At 38.9% G+C, this 25,307-nt stretch overlaps 2 protein-coding genes and 2 non-coding genes across 7 annotated transcripts in view; 2 read left to right on the top strand and 2 right to left on the bottom strand.

The window, feature by feature from the left end:
* LOC120426464 (monocarboxylate transporter 12-like) overlaps positions 1-25,307 on the top strand; it is a 362,289-nt gene that overhangs the window by 279,613 nt on the left and 57,369 nt on the right. The window lies entirely within an intron of this gene.
* On the top strand, positions 2,412-2,484 carry Trnak-cuu (transfer RNA lysine (anticodon CUU)). The gene has a single exon. It is a non-coding gene; the product is annotated as a tRNA-Lys (tRNA).
* Positions 2,584-2,656, bottom strand: Trnak-cuu (transfer RNA lysine (anticodon CUU)). Its single transcript has one exon. It is a non-coding gene; the product is annotated as a tRNA-Lys (tRNA).
* Positions 16,207-19,873, bottom strand: LOC120430679 (uncharacterized). The gene is made up of 2 exons (XM_039595777.2): positions 18,238-19,873; positions 16,207-18,159 (listed from the first exon to the last, which is right to left on the bottom strand). Exons 1-2 carry the CDS (start codon positions 19,502-19,504, stop codon positions 16,730-16,732), a joined length of 2,697 nt encoding a protein of 898 aa, XP_039451711.1. The 5' UTR covers positions 19,505-19,873; the 3' UTR covers positions 16,207-16,729.

Below are 25,307 nucleotides of genomic sequence, written 5' to 3'. Positions count from 1 at the left end.
CTAGTTGAAGACCGTCAACAAATTAACTTTAAAAATTAATAGATATTTAAAAAAGCAAACATGCAGCAGAATTCAATTGATCTCAATTTGTTTGAAACCATGTTCATGTGCGTAGATTGAGTTTAAGAGGTGAAAGCCTAAAAAATTTGTCAACAAAGTCAAAATCATCAAATTTTCTAAAACTCGAATAAAATCACGATAATTCGCAAAATATTGACACAATTTTAAAAACCTCCCTACAGAGTTGCGTCAAAATCGTCAAAATCGTCAAATTCGAAATCATTAGATATGATATGATTATTTTATTTGAACTTTCTGGATATCATTCATGTTGATATTATGACCGAAAATTAAAATGTTATTTATATTTTTTCAGATACATCATGTCCAGCATTTCAAAGAAAAACTAAACAAAAATCCTAAACCACGTGAAACATAAATGTTGCCCCATTTCTCCATTTCACCGCTTGACATTCCGCTCGCACTCCACCAATCCACTCGTCACCTTTCTGCCCACTTTTAATTAGCTCCAAGCCCTGGCTCTCTGTCCCTGCTCCAAATCGCCCAGCTGTTGAAAAGTGATATCCCCGCGTCGACATGTGTAATGTATAGTCCGGCGTCAAAGTGACGAATGTTTTCAAACAAATCGCCAAAACAAAACGCTCTCAGCTTGATTCTGCCGAGGAGGGGGTGTCGGTCCACAAACAACAGCAATTGGGCGTGGGCGTATTTAAATTCGACTCTGGCTGTGAATTTGAAATTTAGATGTTGACGTGTGCTCTCGTAATGCATTTGACATTTTGGGATTGGGATTGGGATTGGGATTGGGATTGGGATTGGGATTGGGATTGGGATTGGGATTGGGATTGGGATTGGGATTGGGATTGGGATTGGGATTGGGATTGGGATTGGGATTGGGATTGGGATTGGGATTGGGATTGGGATTGGGATTGGGATTGGGATTGGGATTGGGATTGGGATTGGGATTGGGATTGGGATTGGGATTGGGATTGGGATTGGGATTGGGATTGGGATTGGGATTGGGATTGGGATTGGGATTGGGATTGGGATTGGGATTGGGATTGGGATTGGGATTGGGATTGGGATTGGGATTGGGATTGGGATGGGATTGTTTAGATGTAATTCTTGTTCTGTTGAATTAGTGGAATTATTAAACGTCATTCAACAAATTGGCGATTACATCAAGAGAGAATTACACTGACAACGGGTAGTCTTTTAATTCCAGCTGCCAACGTAGGTCTAGACGCTGATACTACAAATAGATGGATTTAGAAATTTTCCTTAATTTATAATAGCATGAATTTGAAATATCCTCATTTTAGTCCTTTTTGATCTATCGAAGTGGGTCATTGATAATTCAAATGATACTTGACACTTTTCGGGCCCAAAGTAACAAGAATATTCAAACAACAATCAAGTCAACAAGCCATCTGAAATGAATCTGACAAATGAACCCAATTGACATCTGTATTATCTCACAACACTAAATTACGTTTAACTAAATTACCCAACATAATAAATTGAAACGTTCTTCCCCCCAGCAGCGGTGGCACTTTGGGCCTGTTTAAAGTGCCAACAAATCACTCCTCCCAGTTCAGCATTCGCTGACCCCAGCCCCACCCTGCGAAGCTCCTCTAGGCAGACATCAAGATTCAGTCCCAGACAGAGGCGATCCAGCGGCCAAACAGATGGAGATGGTTGTTGGATATGTGGGCCTATTTTTGAATTACCTTTTCAATTTTTATTATATTTTTCTACCATTTATCAGAATCATGTTCTATTGATAAGAACTAAATCAAATTAAAATGTAATTTATTCTTTCGAGATATGATCAAGTTCAAGCAAAGCTGCACTCACCCTACAAGACACACTTGTCTGCGAGTACAGATTTCCTAATCAAACGTCCAATTATCTACGCTTTCCTTTTAAAGTCCATCCCGTCTGCGTTTCGTCCGAAATAAATCATCGTCTTTCAACGGCGCACTTCAAACTTCAAGCGGCTGCTAGTCCAGATCTACACATATTTTTTTTCGAATGTTACATCCAAAATGTTGTTTAATTTCTGCTTGCAGTGCCACGAATATTTTGGCTAGCCATCAAAAGTCGTGATGAGAACATATTGCGTCGGTGTGTAAAATTAATCACCTTCTATTTTTTTCAAGTTTCACCCAAAATATCACACACTCACCGGGCCCAGGCATGAATTAAACTCTAGCATTTCGAGCTCTGGCCTAGTCTCTGGCGCTTAGTTGATACGTGGAATTTAATCACCGGACCTGTGGTGAGCAATTTTTCACGCAACGCCGCCGGTCGACTTAATTAGAGTGAGGATCGTGTGCGAGAAATCTTGGGTTGAGCCGAATAACATAATGATAACAAATCGTATGTATGCCCGGCTAGCTCAGTCGGTAGAGCATGAGACTCTTAATCTCAGGGTCGTGGGTTCGAGCCCCACGTTGGGCGGGAAGTTTTTTTTATACCTTGGTATTAGTGTAATAATTACTTTGATTTGATTTTTTCTGTATCACGATCGTGTAGCAATAAAACGAGAGCAAAAATACCCGCCCAACGTGGGGCTCGAACCCACGACCCTGAGATTAAGAGTCTCATGCTCTACCGACTGAGCTAGCCGGGCTTGTCAAGGAGTAAAATAAAATTTCGAGTGAAAAAATCAATGTTGCATTCAAAAACATTAAAGCGAAAAACAAACTTAATAAGAGGACTTTTTTAAACTAGGTCTTAGAGCCACCTACCAAAATTATCAGTAAACAGCGAAATTGTGCCTAAATCAGAATAAAATAAACGAACATGCATGAAATTGGCTGAACGAGCAAAATTACTTAAGCAAAACCATGTAAATGTGCTAAAGATGAAGTGTAAACAAGCAGTCCATCCTGCAAAACATATTCTGTTGTGAAAAAAAAACTTTCTAGTCTTTCAATAATGTTTTAATAGTGGTAAATTTACACATTTTTAGAGAGAAAATTACACATTTTTCTGACATAAATGATGTACTTATTCCCAGATGTAATGCTACCATGATATCTGCATAATTTTATTTTCATTGATTTTGGGAAGAACTTGCACAAAAAAACACAATAGGGGAGAGGGGGTTGGGAAGAATTTTCCGGAAAAAAATCATAAGAATTGAAAGTTTAACATTGCAAAACTTTGCTGGAAAAATTTGAAAAAAAAAATTAGAATGTGGTGTTTTCATCTAATTTTCATTGAACTTTCAATATGATTTTTGGACAATATAAAAAGCATTTATTGATATTGTAAGTGTTTATTTATATAGTTTTTGCCATAATCTTCATTATTCATTAGATAGATGAGTCCATAAACATTAAAAAAATGTATTTTTAATTAAATTTTCTGCAAAATGCGTGATCGGGCATTATCGCTGTGATGCTCCTATGTAAAAACAGCGGTGTCATCTAGTGGTGACTAGTGAAAACTGCTTTAACCCAGTGCATTTTCCCCTTTGTTGTGGTGCATTTTGCCCCAAAGTTGGGGTGCATATGAGCAATTATCTGCGAAATCGGTCTTTTTTCTTCAATTTTAATTTTTGTATTTTTTTAATCCGACTGAAACTTTTTTGGTGCCTTCGGTATGCCCAAAGAAGCCATTTTGCATCATTAGTTCGTCCATATAATTTTCCATACAAATTTGGCAGCTGTCCATACAAAATTGATGTATGCAAATTCAAAATTCTGTATCTTTTGAAGGAATTTTTTGATCGATTTGGTGTCTTCGGCAAAGTTGTAGGTATGGATACGGACTACACTGGAAAAAAATGATACACGGTAAAAAAAATTTGGTGATTTTTTTATTTAATTTTTTATCACTAAAACTTGATTTGCAAAAAAACACTATTTTTAATTTTTTTTATTTTTTGATATGTTTTAGAGGACATAAAATGACAACTTTTCAGAAATTTCCAGGTTGTGCAAAAAATTATTGACCGAGTTATGAATTTTTAAATCAATACTGATTTTTTCAAAAAATCGAAATTTTGGTCGAAAAAATTTTTCAACTTCATTTTTCGATGTAAAATTGAATTTGCAATCAAAAAGTACTTTAGTGAAATTTTGATAAAGTGCACCGTTTTCAAGTTATATCCATTTTTATGTAACTTTTTTGAAAATAGTCGCAGTTTTTCATTTTTAAAAATTAGTGCACATGTTTGCACACTTTAAAAAAAAATATTTTTGAAAATCTGAGAAAATTCTCTATATTTTGCTATTTCGGACTTTGTTGATACGACCTTTAGTTGCTGAGATATTGCCAGGGTTGCGAATGAGCGAGCGCTCACGGAAGGCTTGCTCGCTCCAGCTGGAGCGTGAGGTTTTATCAGGTAGCTCGTGCTCGCTCACGCTCACCGGAGCGTTTTGCGCTCACGTGAGCCGGTGAGCCAAAGTAGGTAGTTGTTTTTTCCTGTTGAAGCATCTGCCTGTTTGAAACAAAGTTTCTAGAACTATCTCAGCACAGGCAGCAAAAACAAACAAGAAAGTGGTCGAACAAACAAATTAGGCAATGAAACGGATTTGATCAGTGAACCGAAATTTAAGTTCTATTTAAAATCTAGACATTTTTCGAACAAGGAACAAAAAACTAAATTCATAATGTAAACATTCACAAATCAAATCCTTATTGGACCATATTGTATTGTTGTTATGTACAAAAATATTGTCAATTTATGTATATTTTATTTATTTTTAAATAATCTTTTAAACAGTTACAATCATCCATGTCCAAAAAATCATATATAACTTGTAATTGAATATTTTCAGAGGTTTGGTTGCGAAAGTGTTCAATAAAATCCACTTGTTGGAAGAAGAGCCAACCTTTTCCTGGTGAAAAATATTGACAATTTATTTGATTTGAGTCAAAAGGGTTATTTCAACCCTTAGGAATTTTGAGGCATATATTTAAAAATAGAACTGTTTCAAAAATGTTACCCTTTTTTCTAAAATGTTTGCCAAAATGTTTCTAATCACTGAATCACTGAAAGATTTAAAAAACGAAATAACTTTTTTTTAATGGTAGCTCATTCTGACCCGCAATCTGGAAATGTAGTCAAAACACTGATTAGGTACATAAAAACAGTTTAATGTTATATTTTAATCAACCAAGCATTTAACCTTGAATCGAACTTACCAAAGCAAAAATCCTCTTGAATCCATTCATTGTTTTGTCAGTTTTTCTAAGGTTTCAAAAAAATCAAATTATTCGCTCTACAGCATTGCCTTGGCGTTCTCCATTACGAGATTCCTACTCCTACTCTAAGGTTAACAGGCCCTTTTATTTAGGCATCTATACCCCTCCGCCCCTCTCTGCTACAATAAGGCCTTTAAATTCTAAAATATTTATACATTCGACTGTATGTCTAAAAAAATATTTGACCCTTGCGAATCCAACCTTTTATTTAAAAACATGATTGATGAAAATAAGCTATTCCAATTCATATATCATAAAATTTGTTCACAAAGTCATATTTCCACAGCCCTACTGCACCTTACGCAAAAAATCCATCTAGAATTTAAAACAAAACATTCTCAAAAACGTTAAATGATTAGCGACACGTCCAAAATGAGCGCTATGTGAGCGAAATATGAGCGCGAGCGCGAGCGTGGAGCAAACGCGAGCTGAAAAAATCGGAGCAAACGTGAGCGCGGGCAAACGTGAGCTAGCTCGCACAGCGCTCCTCCTCACGAATGAGCGAAAAGTGAGCGCTCATGAGCGCGTGAGCGCGTGAGGAACGCAACACTGGATATTGCAATGCAAAGGTTTAAAAACAGGAAAATTGATGTTTTCTAAGTCTCACCCAAAAAACCCACTATTTTTCAATGTCGATATCTCAGCAACTTATGGTAAAAGGGCGTAATATTGAATGTTTGGCCTTTTTGAAATGTTAGTCTTGATTTGAAAATTTTGAAAATATTGTTTTCGAAAAGATAGGAAAATTTCACAAATATTTCATATATTAACATTGAAAATCGGACCATTAGTTGCTGAGATATCGACATTGAAAAATGGTGGGCTGTTTGGGTGAGACTTAGAAAACATCAATTTTCCTGTTTTTGAACCTTTGCATTGCAATATCTCAGCAACTAAGGGTCGTATCAACAAAGTCCGAAAAAGCAAAATATAGAGAATTTTCTCAGATTTTCAAAAATATTTTTTTCAAAAGTGGGCAAACATGTGCACTAATTTTTAAAAATGAAAAACTGCGACTATTTTCAAAAAAGTTACATAAAAATGGCTATAACTTGAAAACGGTGCACTTTATCAAAATTTCACTAAAGTACTTTTTGATTGCAAATTCAATTTTACATCGAAAAATGAAGTTGAAAAATTTTTTCGACCAAAATTTCGATTTTTTGAAAAAATCAGTATTGATTAAAAAATTCATAACTCGGTCAATGATTTTTTGCACAACCTGGAAATTTCTGAAAAGTTGGCATTTTATGTCCTCTAAAACATATCAAAAAATAAAAAAAAATAAAAATATTTTTTTTTTGCAAATCAAGTTTTAGTGATAACAAGTTCAATAAAAAAATCACCAAATTTTTTTTACCGTGTATCATTTTTTTTCCAGTGTAGTCCGTATCCATACCTACAACTTTGCCGAAGACACCAAATCGATCGAAAAATCCCTTCAAAAGATACAGATTTTTGAATTTTCAAACATCATTTTTGTATGGACAGCTGCCAAATTTGTATGGAAAATTATATGGAAAAACTAATGATGCAAAATGGCTTCTTTGGACATACCGAAGGCACCAAAAAAGTTTCAGTCGGATTAAAAAATACAAAAAAAATCGAATGACCGAAATCCTAGAGAACTGCTCATATAGAGAATGTGCAGCAAAGCTAAAAGACACATGTCGCCACCTATGAACAAATAGCGTAAACCTATGATTTTTCGAAAAAATGTGTTTGTACCTTCAAAATCAATATTTTTATAAAAATTATGCCGGATTCGGATGAGAAAAATTATTTCCAACAATTTGGTGTACAACTTTCCACTTTTTGTTTGATTTTTCTATGAGAAAATTGTAAATTTAGTAAAATATAGTTATTTGAACTATTTGGCAACAAAGTCTGTCAAAAATCAATAAAAATTGTCAAATATACGTTAACACATATGTTATCACCTATGTAACTGTTTATTTCTTTGATATATATGGGGAAACTATTTTTTTCGTGTTCTGAAATATGTTTTTTGAAGAAAAAGTTCACAAATTTTTCGCGCCCAAAAATTGATTTAAAGCAAAAATATTTTCTCGTCTTTTGCAACCAGTTTCATTAAGATTGATGCAGGGAATCATGAGAAATAAGCGAATTTGTTCTTCAATCCAGCAGAAAGAAATACGATTTTTGGCAAGTAACCTCATTTTGGCGCCACCTACATTTGAAACACAGTCGCGCTGCAAAACCTCAATAGAGAATTTGCAGCAAAGCTAAAAGACACATGTCGCCACCTATGAACAAATAGCGTAAACCTATGATTTTTTCGAAAAAAAATGTGTTTTTACCTTCAAAATCAATATTTTTATAAAACTTATGCCGGATTCGGATGAGAAAAATTATTTCCAACAATTTGTGTACAACTTTCCACTATTTGTTTGATTTTTCTATTAGAAAATTGTAAATTTAGTAAAAGATAGTTATTTGAACTATTTGGCAACAAAAACTGTCAAAAATCAAAAGAAATTGTTGAATATACGTTAACACATCTGTTATCAACTATATAAATGCTTATTTCATTGATATGTACCGGGAAACTCATTTTTTCGTGTTACAAAACATGTTTTTTTAAAGAAAAAGTTCACAAATTTTTGCGCGCCCAAAAATTTATGTTCATTAATTTCAAGGGTCCTGATTTTCGGTTCAATGAACAGAAACCACTCACTCATCGCCTATCCATTCGTCGCCTATTCTAACCCGGTATCATTCATGAGCGAATGGTACTCGCAAGCAGCCAGCGAGTGGCCCGAACTGTTCACTCAGCGAACAAATACATCGTGAAATTTTTTGCCTACTCCGTCGCTCGACGACACTCACACACTACCATGCTCAGCGAAGAGCCATTCTCACAAAACGCCAGCGCGGCAGTCTTTTTGTTTTCCCGCCCTCAGTTTGCCATCAATTTGATTTTTTCTTGGTGGAAGTTTCTTTGAATGGTGTCTATAATGTTATGAAATCAAAATAAATGCACAATTTAATTGATAACATTGATTTTAGGCAACCCAAATCAATGAGTATAACGCAGCGCATCAGAGAAAAAATGTTTTCAGTTCAGAGTGATCGGCGACGTTCGGCCTGCCTGAGCCGTTCGGAGACTGAGCCGATCAGAGAGAGAAGGAGAGTAGAAAAGAGAGTGTTCGGGAGCGAATGGTTTCAAAGTGACAAACAGTAGGAATTCATCAGGGCAGTATCGCGTCGCCTGCTATTTGTGCTCGCGAATGGAGTGGTTGATTTTGAGCAATCAGGACCCTTGATTAATTTAAAGCAAAAAATTTTTCTCGTCTTTTGCAACCAGTTTCATTTAGATTGATGCAGGGAATCATGAGAAATAATCGAATTTGTTCTTCAATCCGGCAGAAAGGAATACGATTTTAGGCAAATAACCTCATTTTGGCGCCACCTACATTTGAAACACAGTCGCCCTACAAAACCTCAATTGCCCCGCATGGTTATTTGAAATGAATCAAAAATGTTTTTTGAAATTTGAAAATTTCGACCAATTTTGAGGTTTTTAAAGACTTTTTTCACATGGATGACGAAGAATTTTAATTGTTTTTAAACATGGAGCATAATTCTTCCATTGAGGTTTTGCAGCGCGACTGTGTTTCAAATGTAGGTGGCGCCAAAATGAGGTTACTTGCCTAAAATCGTATTCCTTTCTGCTGGATTGAAGAACAAAATCGCTTATTTCTCATGATGCCCTGTATCAATCTTAATGAAACAGGTTGCAAAATACGAGAAATATTTTTGCTTTAAAATAATGAACATCAATTTTTGGGCGCAAAAAAATTTGTGAACTTTTTCTTTAAAAAACTTTTTTTGGAACACGAAAAAATGAGTTTCCCGGTATATATCAATGAAATAACCAGTTATTTAGTTGATAACATTTGTGTTAACGTATATTCAACCATTTTTATTGATTTTGACAGACTTTGTTGCCAAATAGTTCAAATTACTATCTTTTACTAAATTTACAATTTTCTCATAGAAAACTCACCCGAACCCGACATAAGTTTTATAAAAATGTTGATTTTGAAGGTAAAAACACATTATTTCGAAAAATCATAGGTTTACGCTATTTGTTCATAGGTGGCGACATGTGTCTTTTAGCTTTGCTGCAAATCCTCTATAGAAATGTTGTTATAGTTGAGAAATCACAGTTTTCCCTAAGGGGGTGCATATTACCCCCTCTCCCCCTAGTACATAAATTTTAGAATTTGAAACTTTTATGTGCTCTAAAACTACTGTCCCGATTCACCGCTGCTCAAACTCAAACATCAAAATCGTTAATTTCAAATTTTTTAATTATGATTTCTTTTTTATTTCATTTCAGGTAAAAGACATCATCACAGCTGTTTTGTACGATATTAAATATGCTTTAAACATCCCAAGAAGGTATGAATCTAAAACATTAAAAATTATTCAAAATTGTGCCAAAACTGTAGTTCAATTTCCAAAATTAAATGCACCCTTTCAAAACATTTACATTTCCGGCGTTCAAAAGTCCAAACAATACCTATTCAAAAAGAAAAGTGGGGAATGTCCTGTGCATTTCCCAAACACGTCCGACCTATTATTCGACCCGACACGTTTTTATCACCTCATTTTCCACCTCCGAGACCAGTTCCTTGCATCCGTGCAACGTGCGTCATTTCTTCCTTTTCTTTTGAAGCATCACTTCCGGTTGAAATTTTGGATCCACTTTCAGATTACAACGCGATGAATAGTTGCGCTCTAAGGCGAAGGAATAGTGCACGACAAATTAAATCCACAATCATCTTTTTTATGAGCATTCACGTGGCTCGTTCTCCATCCTGGCCACGTGGTTCCAAAGGGGGGAGGTCTCCAGCATCGCCCTCCTCATTTCTTGGATGTTTCTTCTTTTTCTTTGCACACAACTCATTGCTTCGATAATTTGATTACATTTCCTCCTTCCGGAATCGTTTCCGTGAAACGATTCCGGTTCCATTCTGTATTCTTTATAACTTGATTGTGGCCAACCGCGACGACGACAAATCGGATTCCGGATCCGATGCGTGCCAGTACCTAGTTGAGTAAGAAATCAGAACCTCGAAGAAGCTTAGGAGAAAAAGTCTCGAAAACCAATAACAAGACAGTCAGCGATTCGATGTCGTCGAGAAGACAGGAGACAGATTTCGCACATTACTGAAACAAGGAAGGACAACCCCCGGGTTTTTTTCCTTTTAACCTTTTTCATCCGGATATTCCGGGGAATGATGATTGAGCGCATGATGGTGGGTAATATTGAATGAGCTGAGACGAGGTCGCTCGCATATTTGGTGGGGAGGTGGCGGGAATAGTTTTTGCGTCGCAGGAGAAGATTCTGCCCGAAACTGGGGCAAAGTTCTTGGATAAACTTGAATTTGACTGCTCGACTGAAGTTTTCGTGCCGAAGATAGAGAGAGAGAGAAAAAAAAACACTGGGATTCATTAAAGGAGTTTGTGCTACAAACTAAGAAAGGGACTCAACCTAATAGATTCGATCGATGCGTCGTAATTTTGCATACTTGTCACTCGTGCTTTTTGTATTGTTTTTTTTTTGCGTTGTAACGAGAGAGCGCTTCGCTTTCTGCAGAAATATTGAATTCAATTTGAGTAATTTTTGCTCTGTTTTCAAACGGAATTTTTTAAGATGGAATGCCTTAAAAGTGTCTTTTCTGAAAAATGTCTCCATAAGGATTAACTCCCATTAAAATTAAATACCCAGAAAATTACGCCCAGTAAGGCGAAAAGTCAAATTTGAACCACTCTTTTCCGTGTGCAGACAAAAGGATGTTCTCATCAGACATGTGCTGTGCGCGTACGTCATGTTCCGTGTTTCTGTTTTGCACCCGCGTCGATAGAAGTAAACATTCTCTTATCTGATTCACTCTATCATAACGACTCTGCTGGGTTGGTTGCCTTGCTGTTGTGGGTCGCAAAACTGTTGATTTAGCTAAGCGAGCTTTTTGGGCCCAAGCTGCTCTTCCATACAGCATGGCCTACCGTGGCGTTTTTTTCCTGGTAGGTCATTGTTGTTGTTTTCGATGTCAGTCGACGAGTTGTCTGGATGTGTTGTCTGTTTGCAAAAATCTGGCCTCCTGCGAGAAGCAAGGCAACGCGAAGAATGTTTGGATTCACAACATTTATCACGCCAGGCAGCCACGCATGTCAAACTCATGTCAAGTGGCAGATAACATGACATGGAGTGGGATTAAGTTTGCGATAAGTGCATTACTGGAATAAATACAATTTGAACTGTAAACACACTGTAACACTGTAAACACTGAAACCTCGATGGCTTGACACCAATTGATGTCAAACGAACCGCGTTCGTCATTTTTAGATTGACTTTGTCAAATCAATTGGTACAATCTAAAAAGAGTCAAAAGAAAAAGAGACCAACCATCGGGGGTTGAGTGTACACTAGGCTGACAAGAAAAAAAGAAAATTTCGGAAAATCTCAAGAGATACCCCCTGGATCGATTCTTTAGGCAAAAACAAGTAACTGTGCCAATTTTGAGCCAAATCGGTTAAGGCTAAGGGGTTGCTTTTCATCGTTGAAGTTCATATGGGGAAAATCGCAAAAATGTATGGGGAAAAACATCGCTTCAGGATTTTTGCAGCAGGTGGCGTAGGTCTCGCCCAAAATTGTCCAAGTGTGAGATTCTTGTAGGAAATTTAATTACCTACAATTTTGTAGAAGGACGCAAGACGATCCGAGTTGATCCTGATGAGTTATTTGCAATGCGATGAAAAGAAATCGGCTTATATACTTGAAAGTATACAAGGGGTATATAGGAAGTATATAAGAAAATATTTTTTTCTAGAAAAACCACCAAAAATCAGGATCAACTCGGATCATTTTGCACCCTTCGACAAAGTTGTAGGGAATTAAATTTTCTACAAGAATCTCACACTTGGACAATTTTGGGCGAGACCTGCGCCACCTAGCAGAAAATTACTGAAACGATGTTTTTCCCCATACATTTTCGTGATTTTCCCCATATAAACTTCAACGATGAAAAGCGACCCCTTAGCCTTAACCGATTTGGCTCAAAATTGGCACAGATACTTATTTTTGCATTAGGAATCGAGTCAGATGGTATCTCTGATGTCGATTTTTTTTATTGTCACCCTAGTGTACACTCAAACCCCGGTTTTCAATCACTTTTTCGTTTGAACCCTTGATGGTTTTACTAAAAAGTGATGAACTGATGAACCCCACACAAAATTAAGGGGTAGTGTAAATTTTGATTTTTGGTTCATATATGACCCATCAAGCTTGAAAGGGTTAGTTAATACAAAGACAAAATTCAAATGAGCAATTCTCTACCAAAACCGGAAATGGATTATATTTGTATTTTTTGATTTGGCCCCCACAAAGTCCTTCCCTATAACCAAAGAAGAAATTTTGTGTCATTGATTCATCCATACAAGTCTCCATACAATTTTTGCATCTGTCCATACAAAAATGGTACGTAAATATTCGAAAAAAAAAGAATTTTCTGATCAATTTGTTGAGGTTTTGTTGAGAAATATCCAGAAAAAATAGGCACACGTTAAAAAAATTGCCGATTTTTTAATTAACTTTTTTTGCACAAAAACTCAATTTCCCAAAATACGTATTTTTTTATCTTCGAGATTTTTTGATATGTTTAAGGGGACCAAAACCAGCAATTTTGAGCCATTAAGAAGTATGGTCAAAAGTTCGGCCGCCGAGTTATCAATTTTTGATAAAATCGTGATTTTTGGAAAAAATCAGATTTCATACATATAATTTTTCTGACCAAAATTTTTAATTCAAAATTGAATTTCCAATCAAAAAGTACTTTACAGATTTTTTTTATATAGGACCTGTTTTCTAGCCATCAAAAGTTGGATTTCAGCGGAATATCTGCAGTTTTTCGATTTTTTTAAATATTGACATTTCAGAAGGGCCAAATATTCTATGTTATGCCCTTTTCAAATGTTAGTCTTGATTTAAAAAGTCTAAAATATTGTTTTCAAAGAGATCAAATGTTTCATATTTTAACATTGAAAATCTGTCCATTAGTTGCTGAGATATCGACATAAGAAAATTATAGGTCTTTTGGGTGAGACTTAGAAAACTTCAGTTTTCCTGTTTCTTTTTGTTTATGCCGCTGTATCTCAGCAACTAGAGGTCCAATCCTCAATGTCTTTTAGAGAATATACCTTGAAAACAGGGCCCTGTATCAAAAATCTGTGAAGTACTTTTCGATTGTATATTCAATACATTAATAATTAAGGTCAACAAAAATATATGTATGAAATTCGAATTTTTATATGAGGGAAAAGCCCGTTTGAGTGGAACGCCTACCGATGGGTCCTTCTCAAATAGGCACAAAACCTCTTATTTTTTTATTATCAACAGATTTTACAATCCAAATGACATAGAGGATATATACAATCAAACTTAAGCTAACAAACTAAACTAGCACAATGTAAAAAATAAATAAATAAATAAATAAATAAATAAAACTAACTAAAAATAAACCGGTCTAAACCTTTGTCAAAACACATATGCTTCCCTGAGAAAATTAAAAATATCATGCTTCAGACGGGGACGAGACAAATGGAAATCGAAAAAGGGGTAACAACGTTCAAAAACCCTGCACATACTAGAAACAGGTTCATTGAAGGCATAATTTGTACGGGCTCCAGGTATAACGAGAAAAGAGTGTGAGCGAAGCACCCGGCGTCTAATGTTGACGTTCAGTTCACTCGTAAGAAAAGGACAGTTGATGTTTGATCGGAAAAGGTCAGCAACAAAAAAGGCTTTAGCAGCTTCTCTACGAACACTCAAAGGATCAAGGTGGAGCATAGAGCAACGAGTTTCGTAATTTGGACACTCACCAAGATGTCTTAAAGCAAATCTTGTAAATTTACGTTGAATCGCTTCGATTCGTCCAATGTCATTATGATAATATGGAGCCCACACAACTGAACCGTACTCTAGGGTGGAGCGAACTAAGGAAAGATAGAGAATTTTTAGGCAATTGACGTCGCGAAAATATTTGGTCATTCTAAAAATCATTCCTAGCTGTTTAGAAGCCTTCGAGCACAAATAGGAAATGTGGTTTTTAAAAGAAAGCTTCGAATCCAACAACACGCCTAAATCCTTGACAAAAGAGTCACGAGTAAGTGGGTTACCAAGAATTTTGTAACTGAAAAACGTTGGGCAGCGTTTACGGGTGAATGTAATTGTCGAACATTTTGAAGGATTGAGAACCATCTGATTCAAGCGACACCAGTCAGCAAATGAATCAACCTGAGCTTGCAAATCTTCCATGTCAGTAGGCCTCTTAATTATAGCATACAATTTAAAATCGTCAGCGTAGCATAGTTTAGGACAGCGAAGCAGGAAATTGACATCATTGATATACAACAGGAAAAGAAACGGCCCTAAATGACTTCCCTGTGGAACACCCGAGGTAACAGAAAACGGTAAAGACAAGTTATCGGCGATTTTAACCAACATAGTTCTTCCGGTCAGGTAGGAGTTTACCCACGTAAGCAAAGAGCCGTGTAGGCCAACACGGCGAAGTTTCGCAATTGCTATACGGTGGTTAATTTTGTCAAATGCCGCAGAAAGGTCAGTATAGATGGCGTCGACTTGATAGCCATCGCTAATCGCACGTTGGATCTTGGAAATATAAGTGACAAGATTCGTATTGGTGGAACGTTTAGGGAAGAACCCGTGCTGGTCATCGGAGACGACGTGCGATAAGTTGTGGCGAAGAAACTCCAAAACAATCACTTCAAACAACTTGGAGACGGCACAGAGGGCGGCAATACCGCGATAGTTTTTAACGTCTTGCTTGCAACCCTTCTTAAACACTGGGAACACATATGACTCCTTCCAGTTATTGGGGAAAACTCCAAGAGAAAGTGATAAATTAAAGATTCGAAGGAGTGGCTCCGAGAGGCTATTTGCACACTTTTTGATAACGATAGCGGGAACTCCGTCAGGTCCGGGAGACGTGGAACTTTTTAATTTCGAACACGCTGCATTAAAGTCCTCCCGAGAGACTTGAAGGTCAGAGCAGACAAGACCGGAATCAGGAACCGAGTCAGCTGCCGCAGCAACATCAGGGTCGCTTAGGTTGTTGTCAGCAAAAACGCTCGAAAATTGGACACGGAAGGCATCACAAATCTCAGATGAGGTTGAGACTTCCACCCCGTCACGGATCATAGTTGACGGAAGGCCAGACTCCTTTCGTTGCTCGTTTACGAACTTCCAGAAGCCTTTAGGGTTTTGTTTGAGGCGGTTCTGAACACGAGATTGGTGAGCGAGGAACAGTGACTTATTCAACCGCCTGTAGTCGTTGCTGATCTGATTCAAATTTAAGCGATTGACACTAATAGGGCACTTGGAAAACTTTTTCAAGGCAGCTCTCTTGGAGGATTTCAGCTTTTTGAGGGCTGGGGTAGACCATTCGGGAGTGGCAGGGGGAATGTGGGTCTTTTTAGGAACAAATTGGTCGACTGCGTACAGAAGCACATGGGATAGCTTCAACGCTGCAGAGTGCACATCGCTGCTGGAGATGGTAGCGTCCCAGTTAAAGGTGTTAAAAAAGATGTTCATGCGTTGGAAATCAGCATTCTTGTAGTCGTAGTAGGTTTTTGCATTGACATCGGAAAACTCAAGCGGCTGACAATCATCGATGCACAGGTGTAATGGGGGATGATGTCTGACTTCCTTGACGAGAGGTTCTGGGGCTCTGCAGATTTTGGACCTTCCCACGATATCTCTGCTGATGAGACATAGGTCGAGGATCGAGTTGTTCTCGTTTGTAACACCGTTAATTTGAAGAAGGTCTGCCATGTGTTGTTCATCCAAAACCCGAGCTGCTAGGGGGGCTAATGTGGAGTTGTTGCTATCAACGAAAAAATGTCCACTTAAGGCAGGAGACCATCGGAGCTGACTCTGGTTAAAGTCACCCAAAATACACAAGCTGTCGTTAGTCTTCATGCGAGACACCACCCACGACAATGAACTTAGATACTGTTCGAAGAGAGATTCGTCTTTAGACCGATCTGCCGGAATGTAAACCACGCAAATGTAAACGGTTTTCAAGGTAAGGTGTACTGCCACCCAAACCGACTCGATCCCAGATGTGTTCGGTGGATGAAGTAAATAGGACTCAAATTCTTTGCGAACAGCCAGGAGAACACCACCACCAGTCTCCTTTGGGCTTGTGAGTTTGTCTCGATCTTTACGATAAACAGTGTAAGAGTTGTCAAAAAGCAAACTAGAAAGTGTATCGCTTTTGAGCCAAGTTTCAGTAAACGCATAGAAGTCGTAGGCAGCATCGGAGCATGCAAGTTTGTACTTGGCGATGCATGTGTTAATTCCTCCTAGGTTTTGGTAGTACAGCGAAAGGGCAGCAGTCGACTCCACAGGAGGGCTGGCTTGGAGGGAAATTAGTTGCTATGAACGACGTTTTAGTGTGAAAGCATCAACGCTGACGAAAGAAGGCCAGAATTCTTTGTCACAGATAGAGTGAATGAAGTCAGGATGGTCAGGCACGGTGACTTTGAACGACACAAATGTCAAAGGACGGGCATCTGAGCGAGAATCAGAAGTCAGCCGACGGCAATTAAAATGGCTAGCGTCCCACCCCGTTCTACCCTGGATGTAGGCTACGATTTGTTCTTCAGTGGTCTGAGGGTCGAAAGGTTTTACATAAAACGATTTGGTAGCAAACGATTGGCTGTTACAGGTGGGTGGGGGAGCCAGAGTTGATTCCCAGCATAAGATCGATGTATCATTCGACCGTGTTGATGGCCGTGATTGGTTGGATACCGGAGATGGTCCACGAGGTAACGGGTTGCGAGATTGAGGCATCAGGTACGGCTGAGTCAGCTGGGCGTTGTTAGCGAGCGATGGTTCTGACTGGGCGTAGTTGTTGAGGTATTGCTGTGGTACCAGAGATGGTTCACTTGAGTGCGACGAACCAAATCGAAAGACTGGCAGCGATGCTTGTCCGGGGATCGGTGGATTTCTTCGACGACGTGCGGAATTACCCCTCACAGCAGCTGGCCGGAAGTGTTGCGGTGCCGGGGATGTAACGTTCTGCAAGGCGGAGTTGTTTTGTCCGGCGCCTGGTAGATTGTGTCCAGGGTAGTTGAAGCTTGTCGTCGCGTTCACTGGAACGGGTTGAAAACCACTGAGAGGCGGGGCAGTACCGGGTGCTCCGGCCGGACATATACCGGTAGTCAAGTTACCTGGCCGGATGAATTGTGGTGCCAGGGAAGTCACGTTCTGCAAGACAGAGTAGTATCGTCCGGTGACTGGTGGATTTTGTCCATGGCGGTTGAAGCTGGTCGTCGTGTTTACTGGAACGGGTTGAGAACCACTGAGAGGCGGGGCAGTACCGGGTGCTCCGGCCGGACATATACCGGTAGTCAAATTACCTGGCCGGATGAATTGCGGTGCCGGAGGAGTCACGTTCTGCAAGACAGAGTAGTATCGTCCGGTGACTGGTGGATTTTGTCCATGGCGGTTGAAGCTGGTCGTCGTGTTTACTGGAACGGGTTGAAAACCACTGAGAGGCGGGGCAGTACCGGGTGCTCCGGCCGGACATATACCGGTTGTCAAATTACCTGGCTGGATGAAATGCGGTGCCGGGGAAGTCACGTTCTGCAAGGCTGAGTGGTATCGTCCGGCGACTGGTGGATTTTGTCCAAGGTGGTAGTAGCTGGTTGTCGAGTTAACTGGCTGGATGAATTGCGGTACTGGGAAATTCGCGTTCTGCACAGCAGGTCCTATGGAACTGGTCGTCATAGCAACACGGTTTGCTCTGGCGTGGCTTGGCGTGGCGACAGACCTAAACACGCCGGGTTGGTCTGAGATGTTTGCTGTAACAGTTTGGATTTCTGATGAGGGGGCGGCAGTAACTGAGGCTTCGGCCGGACATACACCCGAACTAGTGTTACCTGACCGAAATACAAAAAATGCGCGAGGCTCGGCACGGTTCGGCGTGGGCAGTTCACCGGCTGTGGAACCGGTGGTTGTACCGCAGGACCCGGAAACAACGTGTTTGCTCGAGAAATTCGCTGGGTAAAACTCAGCTCGGTTTGGCGTGGACTGTCCCACGGAGGTGGAAACCGTTGCGGTGTTGGATGAGCAGCAGGGTCCGAAAACATCAGGATGGCTCGAGAAGTTAACTGGAACTGAGTGAAATTCAGCTCGGCTGAGCGTGTGCTGTCCCACGGGGATGGCACAGTTTGCGGAGACGGATGAAACGCGGGGTTCGACAGTTTTGTGTTGGCTCGGAGGGTTGGCAATGAGGAGTTGTTCAGTCACGTTGGGTTGAGCCGGTTGGCCAAGACCAGGAAGATCAACGGCAGGCTGCTGGTCATTCGGAAGGCCTGTTGAAGTATCCATGGCAGTCTCGCAGTCAGCTGTTGGCTCGATGGAAGGATCAGCAACGTCGACAGAAAGCGCAGGTTGTACAATGAAGGGTGGTGTCACAGGAGTTCGCTGGATTATGTTGCCGTCGTCGTCGAACAGGACATAGTACTGGCTGGATTGAAAATCACTTAATTGTGGTGCAGTATCGCGTCCTGCCTCGGCCGGACATATACTCGAAATGTAGTTACCTGAGGAAACTGTAGATGGTGCAACCACAGGTTCGATGGCTTGAGCAGGAAGATCCGGCTGCTCGGGAGGCTCAACGTGCGGTGTTGTGGCGCTTGCAGGAACGGCCACATAAGCCAAAGTTGGAGTAGGAAGATCGGCCAGGTCGTCAGCGGCAGGAGAAGGGCTTTGTTGAAGGTTCCTGATACGTTTCGACGGGCCTTCGGGAACAGCGGCATCGACGTCGGCGTCGTCATCAACGCTGTCCTCGCTGAGTTTACGTTTCCCGTTCGCATCAGCAGCTGATTCGGTGGCCTTGTCAGCATTCGAACGAAGGGAGAGATCCAAAGCGGTTGTGTCACGTTGATCACCACAGCAAGCTCTGAGAGTTGCGTTCGATAAGGAGTTCACCTTGGCGAGGTTTCGAATCATGTTGAAGCAGGTTTCAATTTTTGACTCGAGGTTGGTTTCCACCCTTCTCAGGAGAATCCGAGACGCCTCAACTGATTCGTGGATGTAGCCAACCTTGCGATGCAGTCGAAACAGCGAATTGTTTCTACAGTTCTCGCAGAACCAAAACATTCCCGGGTTGTCCTTAAGTGCAGATGAACCGCCGGCAGTCATCCCGATGCACTTCTAGTGAAAACTCTTATCGCAGCCGCCGTAGCACTGAATTTTGTTGTTGTGTCTGACGCCAGGGTTGCTACAGACATCGGCAGCACAGAGCTGTGGACGCGTCATGGTTTGTCTGTAATGCCGAGCCCGAGGCTGGCAGCCAAACGTTAGACGTGGTAAGCGAGAGGCGACGATGCACGAGCGAGTCAGGAGATGACAATTGCAGGAATTCGTAAAAATTAACTTAATCTTATTTAACTATAGAGTCACTAACTAGTGTAAACTTCACTTCGCCGAAATGGACGATGACGCGAATAGTACGATCGATCACGTCACGGGTCGTAAATCACGGCGAAAAACTTGGTATTTATCATCAAAGTGGGAGCAAAAACTGACACGATGTAAACAAACAGTTGTATCGCAAAATTACTATTTTTTTTCAAAAATTGTTAGCTATGACTCAAAAGTTGCGGGTTCTTGCACCCTAAAACATATAAAAAACACGAAAATAAACGTATTTTGCGAAATTAAGTTTTTGTAAAATAGGAAATAAAAAAAAAACTGGCAAATATTTTTCCCGTGTACCTATTTTTTTCTCAATAGTCCTCAACAATACCTACAACTTTTCCGAAGACACAAAATCAATCAAAAATGCCTAGAAAAGTTACAGATTTACGAATATTTACGTACCATGTTTGTATGGACAGCTGCCAAAATTGTATGGAGACTTGTATGGGTAAACCAATGACACAAAATAGCTTCTTTGGCCATAGGGAAGGCCCATACAAAGTTTGAGCTAAATAAAAAAATACAGAAAGTAAAGATGGTCTGAATCGGCCGATTTCGTAGAGAATTGCTCAACTCAGAAAATATAGTTTAAGAACATCAAAACTAAGAATTGTTGAAAAACATGCGATGCAAAGAACAAAAAATAGTTCAATAACCAGGAAAAAATCTGCCCTGTGCCATAAAAAGCAGTACTGCCAACCCATGACCATGCACAAAACTAAACCACCGAGAGGCTCTTGTACAATATCCGTTCACTGCGACAGACGACATCGTTCAGCCTAATAGTCGCTCATATTCGGAATTGCTCACACGGCTTACTTCCTCGGTCCAAAAAGAGGGCCCGAAGAAAGAAACAAAAACAAATGTCGGCACAACCGGCTCAGTAATCGTAAACCCAAATTTCATATTATTAGCAAAGCTCGGAAAGGGAGGCAATGGAGTAACAAATCTATAATTCACGTACCCTCCTTCTTCTCTATGATCCACAGCTTAGTCATCAGATCGTACGGAGGAGAAAACAACGTAAAATTTTCTTCAGATGCGAATGATGGCAAATAGTCACGTTGCCCAAAGGTTGGCCCATAGAGGACAGTCCCTGATGTCGGGTACTTTCATTGCCGTCTTCAACCAGAAGACAGCAATCTCTAATGATGACAACGTGACGTAAAAGAGGAAATCGTAAAACGTATGGTGAAATTTGGACACCTTAGGCCTTTTACCAATCTTTATTCCATTCTGAGAATCCTCTGCGAAAAGTTTATGTTCAGATTTTGATAACCCAAAAATCAAAAGTAGAGTTAAACACCGGTAATTTGGCACTGTTAAAAAAAACTGCAAAAGTAAAAAAAATCGTTGCCAAACCAACGAATTTTAACGGTACCCTGAGGAAATGTTTGCTTTCCCGTTTAGTTCGCCCAACCGAAAGTCGGCAAAATCGGAAACATGAAACAGCTTCCCCACTTCAAACGTAACGTAATTATAAGTCAGCGGAACAAATCCAGACGCCTTACTACAAAATATACACCGCGCCACGGATGGCAAGCATGTGACGATGTAAACAAAAACAACGGAACGAACGTGGAGCCTGGTGGATCTGGTTTTTCGCGATATATTTACCACAGAGAAGGAGTGCACTCTCCCACTGTTGGAGATCTGAGTGCACCGAACAAGAGAGAGTAAGAGCAGGCTGGTGGTCACAGAGTTCAGGGTTAAAGCAATTTAATTTTTGGCAAATAGTTTATTTCAGAATAATATAACTACTGGAACTTATAATACCCTCAGTAATAATTTTAATGTACTGGTTCACCTTTACTGGTAATGAAACACTGGATCAAAATAGTTATATGAACCACAATCAAAATACTCCTCTTACTTGGCAGTAGACCCACAGATCTTCACTTCTTGGATTACTTAGGACATCCCAAAATACCAACAAAGTTCGCTGCCATATTCGCTATAACGACGTTCGACCACAGGTCTTAACTCCAGGGATGCTCTTGGATGACCCAGTACATCCCAGAATGCCATATAGCAAGAGAATGTCAACTATACCAGCACCAGAGAGATCCCCGACTTCCAGTACTCTCCCTCTCAGGAAATTCAGGGATCAGGGATGGCATGTTTCATTACTACGTATCAATTCACCTTTAGTCAAACCGTCTGGTGACCGTCTGATTACCTGACCACCAATTCAAAGGTGTGAGTTTCGAATCCCACCTGATTCATTTCGTTTTCGTTTATAGTCAAAGTTCAAATTCCTGATTCCAAATATCAAGGGTACCGACCGGGATTTGGTCTCTGAAGCTTCTGCTTGTGAGGCAAAAGCCGCAACCATTAAGCCACGAGAGCCTTTTGAGTCATAGTGCGTGATGGTGCAAATTCTATTTATGAATTTTTGAAAAAATGGGCTTCTTTGAAAATATCGAAAATCTGAACATCAAAATTTTTGTAATTGTAATTTTATTGAAACAATATCCTGTTAGTTTACACTAGAGGGTGAGAGTTGAATTTGGCCATTTCCCTGGAATTCCCGGGACCCGGGAGTTTTTTTTCTATGCCAATAGTGGCAATAATTTAAAAGGAAATGTAATAATATTGTTTCTTTTCAAACAATTAAGTTACATTTAATCACACTTATTCTATGGAACGTTAATTTCAGTATCCTTTTTATCTTAGGAACGATGTCTACCTTTTGATATATTTTTTTTTCTGAGTCTGCAAATACAAGATCGTTTCTTGTGCTATTTGGGACTCAAAATTGTAGTTTAAAATGTTAACGAATCTTTATTCGCACTGAGTGATTTTTCAAAAGTTTCACAAGCTGGTTGCATTAACTACTAATTTGATTTTTGTGAAGTAAAAGAAATAACTAATATATAATTTTCCAGTACCGGAATATTTTCAATATGATAAACACTTACTTAAAACAACAATTTAAACTTGTTTTTTTCCTTTTAAAGGTTAACTGTGAATACTGATTGAAAAAAATATTTACAGTTATCAATAAAATCCGAATGTTCACAATTGGTGAACCGTAAACTTTACAAAGATTGATAGAGTGTTTTTTCCAAAATATAATTTAATATTGACGTGAAACACAAAATGACTTTTTGACATCAAAAAAGGAAATTACCTTGATACAGCGAAATTACCCTAGGGACTTGGAATTAAAAAAAAAACAGATTATGAGAACCGCTTTGCTCGAGAGAGGATATGGAAATTGAACTTATTTTGAAAAAGCTTTTCCTTCTTAGAAATAATATATAAAAATAATTTAAAAAAAAACTTTAGATTTCATTTCTGGGGTGTAACTGCTAAGTATGCTTTAAGATGAATTCTGGGGCCCAAATAATTTTTTTTTTTTTGGCTTCTCTCAATTATAGTTATTGGAATTTTCGACAAGTCAAATTTTAAACTTTTTGAATAAGAAGATCAGAGAAGCATTGGTTTATTCGAACTTGGACATCGAACATGGAACTTCCAATATTCTAAACAATTTAGAATTTTTCAAATAATTTTCTGATTAGTTTATATAATTTTGCTTCGAAATTTATAAGTATGAAATTTCCCGGGAGTCTCGACCGAATTTCCCGGGAATCGAGAGGTCCAAAAATGGACGATTTCCCGGGAATTTTTTCCCGGGAATTCCCGCTCGTCACCCTCTAGTTTACACTGTATATCAGGGCAAGGAGGTAATGTGGATCTGAATTAAACTTTAGGCGCGAAAATTATCTTTACATTTAGACTTTTTTACCGAATTCGGGAGTTGAAAAATCTTTAAAGTTGAGATTAATAAACCATTTGTCAAAATGAACCAAGTTTTTCCGAATTTCGGTTGTACGATGAACAATAATGAACTTCATTACTGAATTTCGGTAAGTTTTTACCGAATTCGGTAATTTTCATTTTACCGAACTGTTTAGCAGTTATAAATTCGGTAAACTTTACCGAATTCGGTAAAAAAAATCTATGTGTGTAAGAATGATGTTTTAAAGCAAAATCGAATTTGCAATCGTTACTTTACTTTTTTTTTTAGTTATAGCTACTTTTAGGCACAGATTTTTTTTAGTTTAAAAAAATATTTTTGAAAAAAAGCACCTTGTGAAAAAAGATATTGTTGCATGGCTGAGAAAATTTCCTATAATTTTTGCTCTGGAATTCTCAAAGTGCAACCTGATCAGCCTGTAATTTTCAACTGAGGATATCTCGGAAACTATTGGCTGATTTTCAATGCTAAAAATTAAAATTTTCTGATCTCTTTAATAAAAATAATTTCAACTAGATCCGTATTTTTATGTTTGGCCATTAGGGTGATCCATTTTCTTCAATTTTCGCAAAAACCACTTTTTCCAAAAAAAATAACTCCCCGTCATTTCAACCGATTTTAACTGTCTTATACGCAAATGAAAAGTGATAAATTGGCCTTTCAATGAAAAATAGGAAAAGAGTTTCAAAAATCCAGCATAACAAATGAAAAGGTCGTATGAAACTTTAAGAAGCCGTTTTGCCTGTGTCTATACCAAAGAGCCTATGTCTGGAAATATTTTTATCGGATTCCTAGGACAATTTTACGTAACATCACTGTTTTCACCAAAACTGCGACATCTTTAAAATTTTAGCGATTACCTGTACACCTGTACATACCAAATTTTCGTAATTAAAAGACGCAACTTTTGGTACCCAAACCTGTATAGGTCGTCGCTGAAATTTCAACTTCAAGTTTTTGCAGTGAAAAATTTTGATTTTCTGTCAATTTTGTATTTTTTCCGTTTAAGCTGAACCCGTTGATCATTTTCGAAGAAAATTGATCATCACTATAAAATATTCTGTATTAAATTCAATTTAACGAATTTCAGCACCAAAAGGAATCAGCATGTACCGGTTGTTGCCTTCTTGAAGCCACTGAAAGAATTTTTGATCTAAATCAATTGTGCTTCAAAATTTATAAAATTTTGTGGCACAGTAATTGACGTCCTAGTTGGCAATCATTGATTAATGACGATTTCCATAACTTTACAAGGAATGAGATAATCGTGACAAAAAGGAATCAGCATGTGTAGGGCACTATTCTACACCCAAAATTCAGAATCGAGATAATCGTTCTCTCAAAATTTATTGAGGGCTCAGTGCCAAAATCGATAGAATAATGGTACCAACTCACACCATCATAACAAATGAGTTCATTCGTTAGTTGAATCAATAAATCTCCAACAAGTGTCATACATCGACTTCTGACTTCTCCATGGTCACCAAGCTGTGGTGGCCGAGGCAGCTAAGTCATTGGATTGGTTTGTCAAAGGTCTCTGGTTCGATTCCCGTTGTCGACACTTTTGGTTTTTTGTTTGACGGATGAACTTTTTTTGCAAATGAACCTCGAGAGAATAGTTCTATCGCCCATCTCGAGCTGTGTTCTCTGCGTCCGTGAATGGTACCACTATTCTCTCGACTCGAGACCATCATTCTCTCGGACTAGCGCTGCCAGTTTTGGGTGTAAACAACTTGTTAAAAGAATTTTATCAAAATA

Source organism: Culex pipiens, chromosome 1, assembly GCF_016801865.2.
Source record: "Culex pipiens pallens isolate TS chromosome 1, TS_CPP_V2, whole genome shotgun sequence".
In the NCBI taxonomy this organism is placed as follows: Eukaryota; Metazoa; Arthropoda; class Insecta; order Diptera; family Culicidae; genus Culex; species Culex pipiens.
This window is presented reverse-complemented; position numbering and strand designations above follow the sequence as displayed.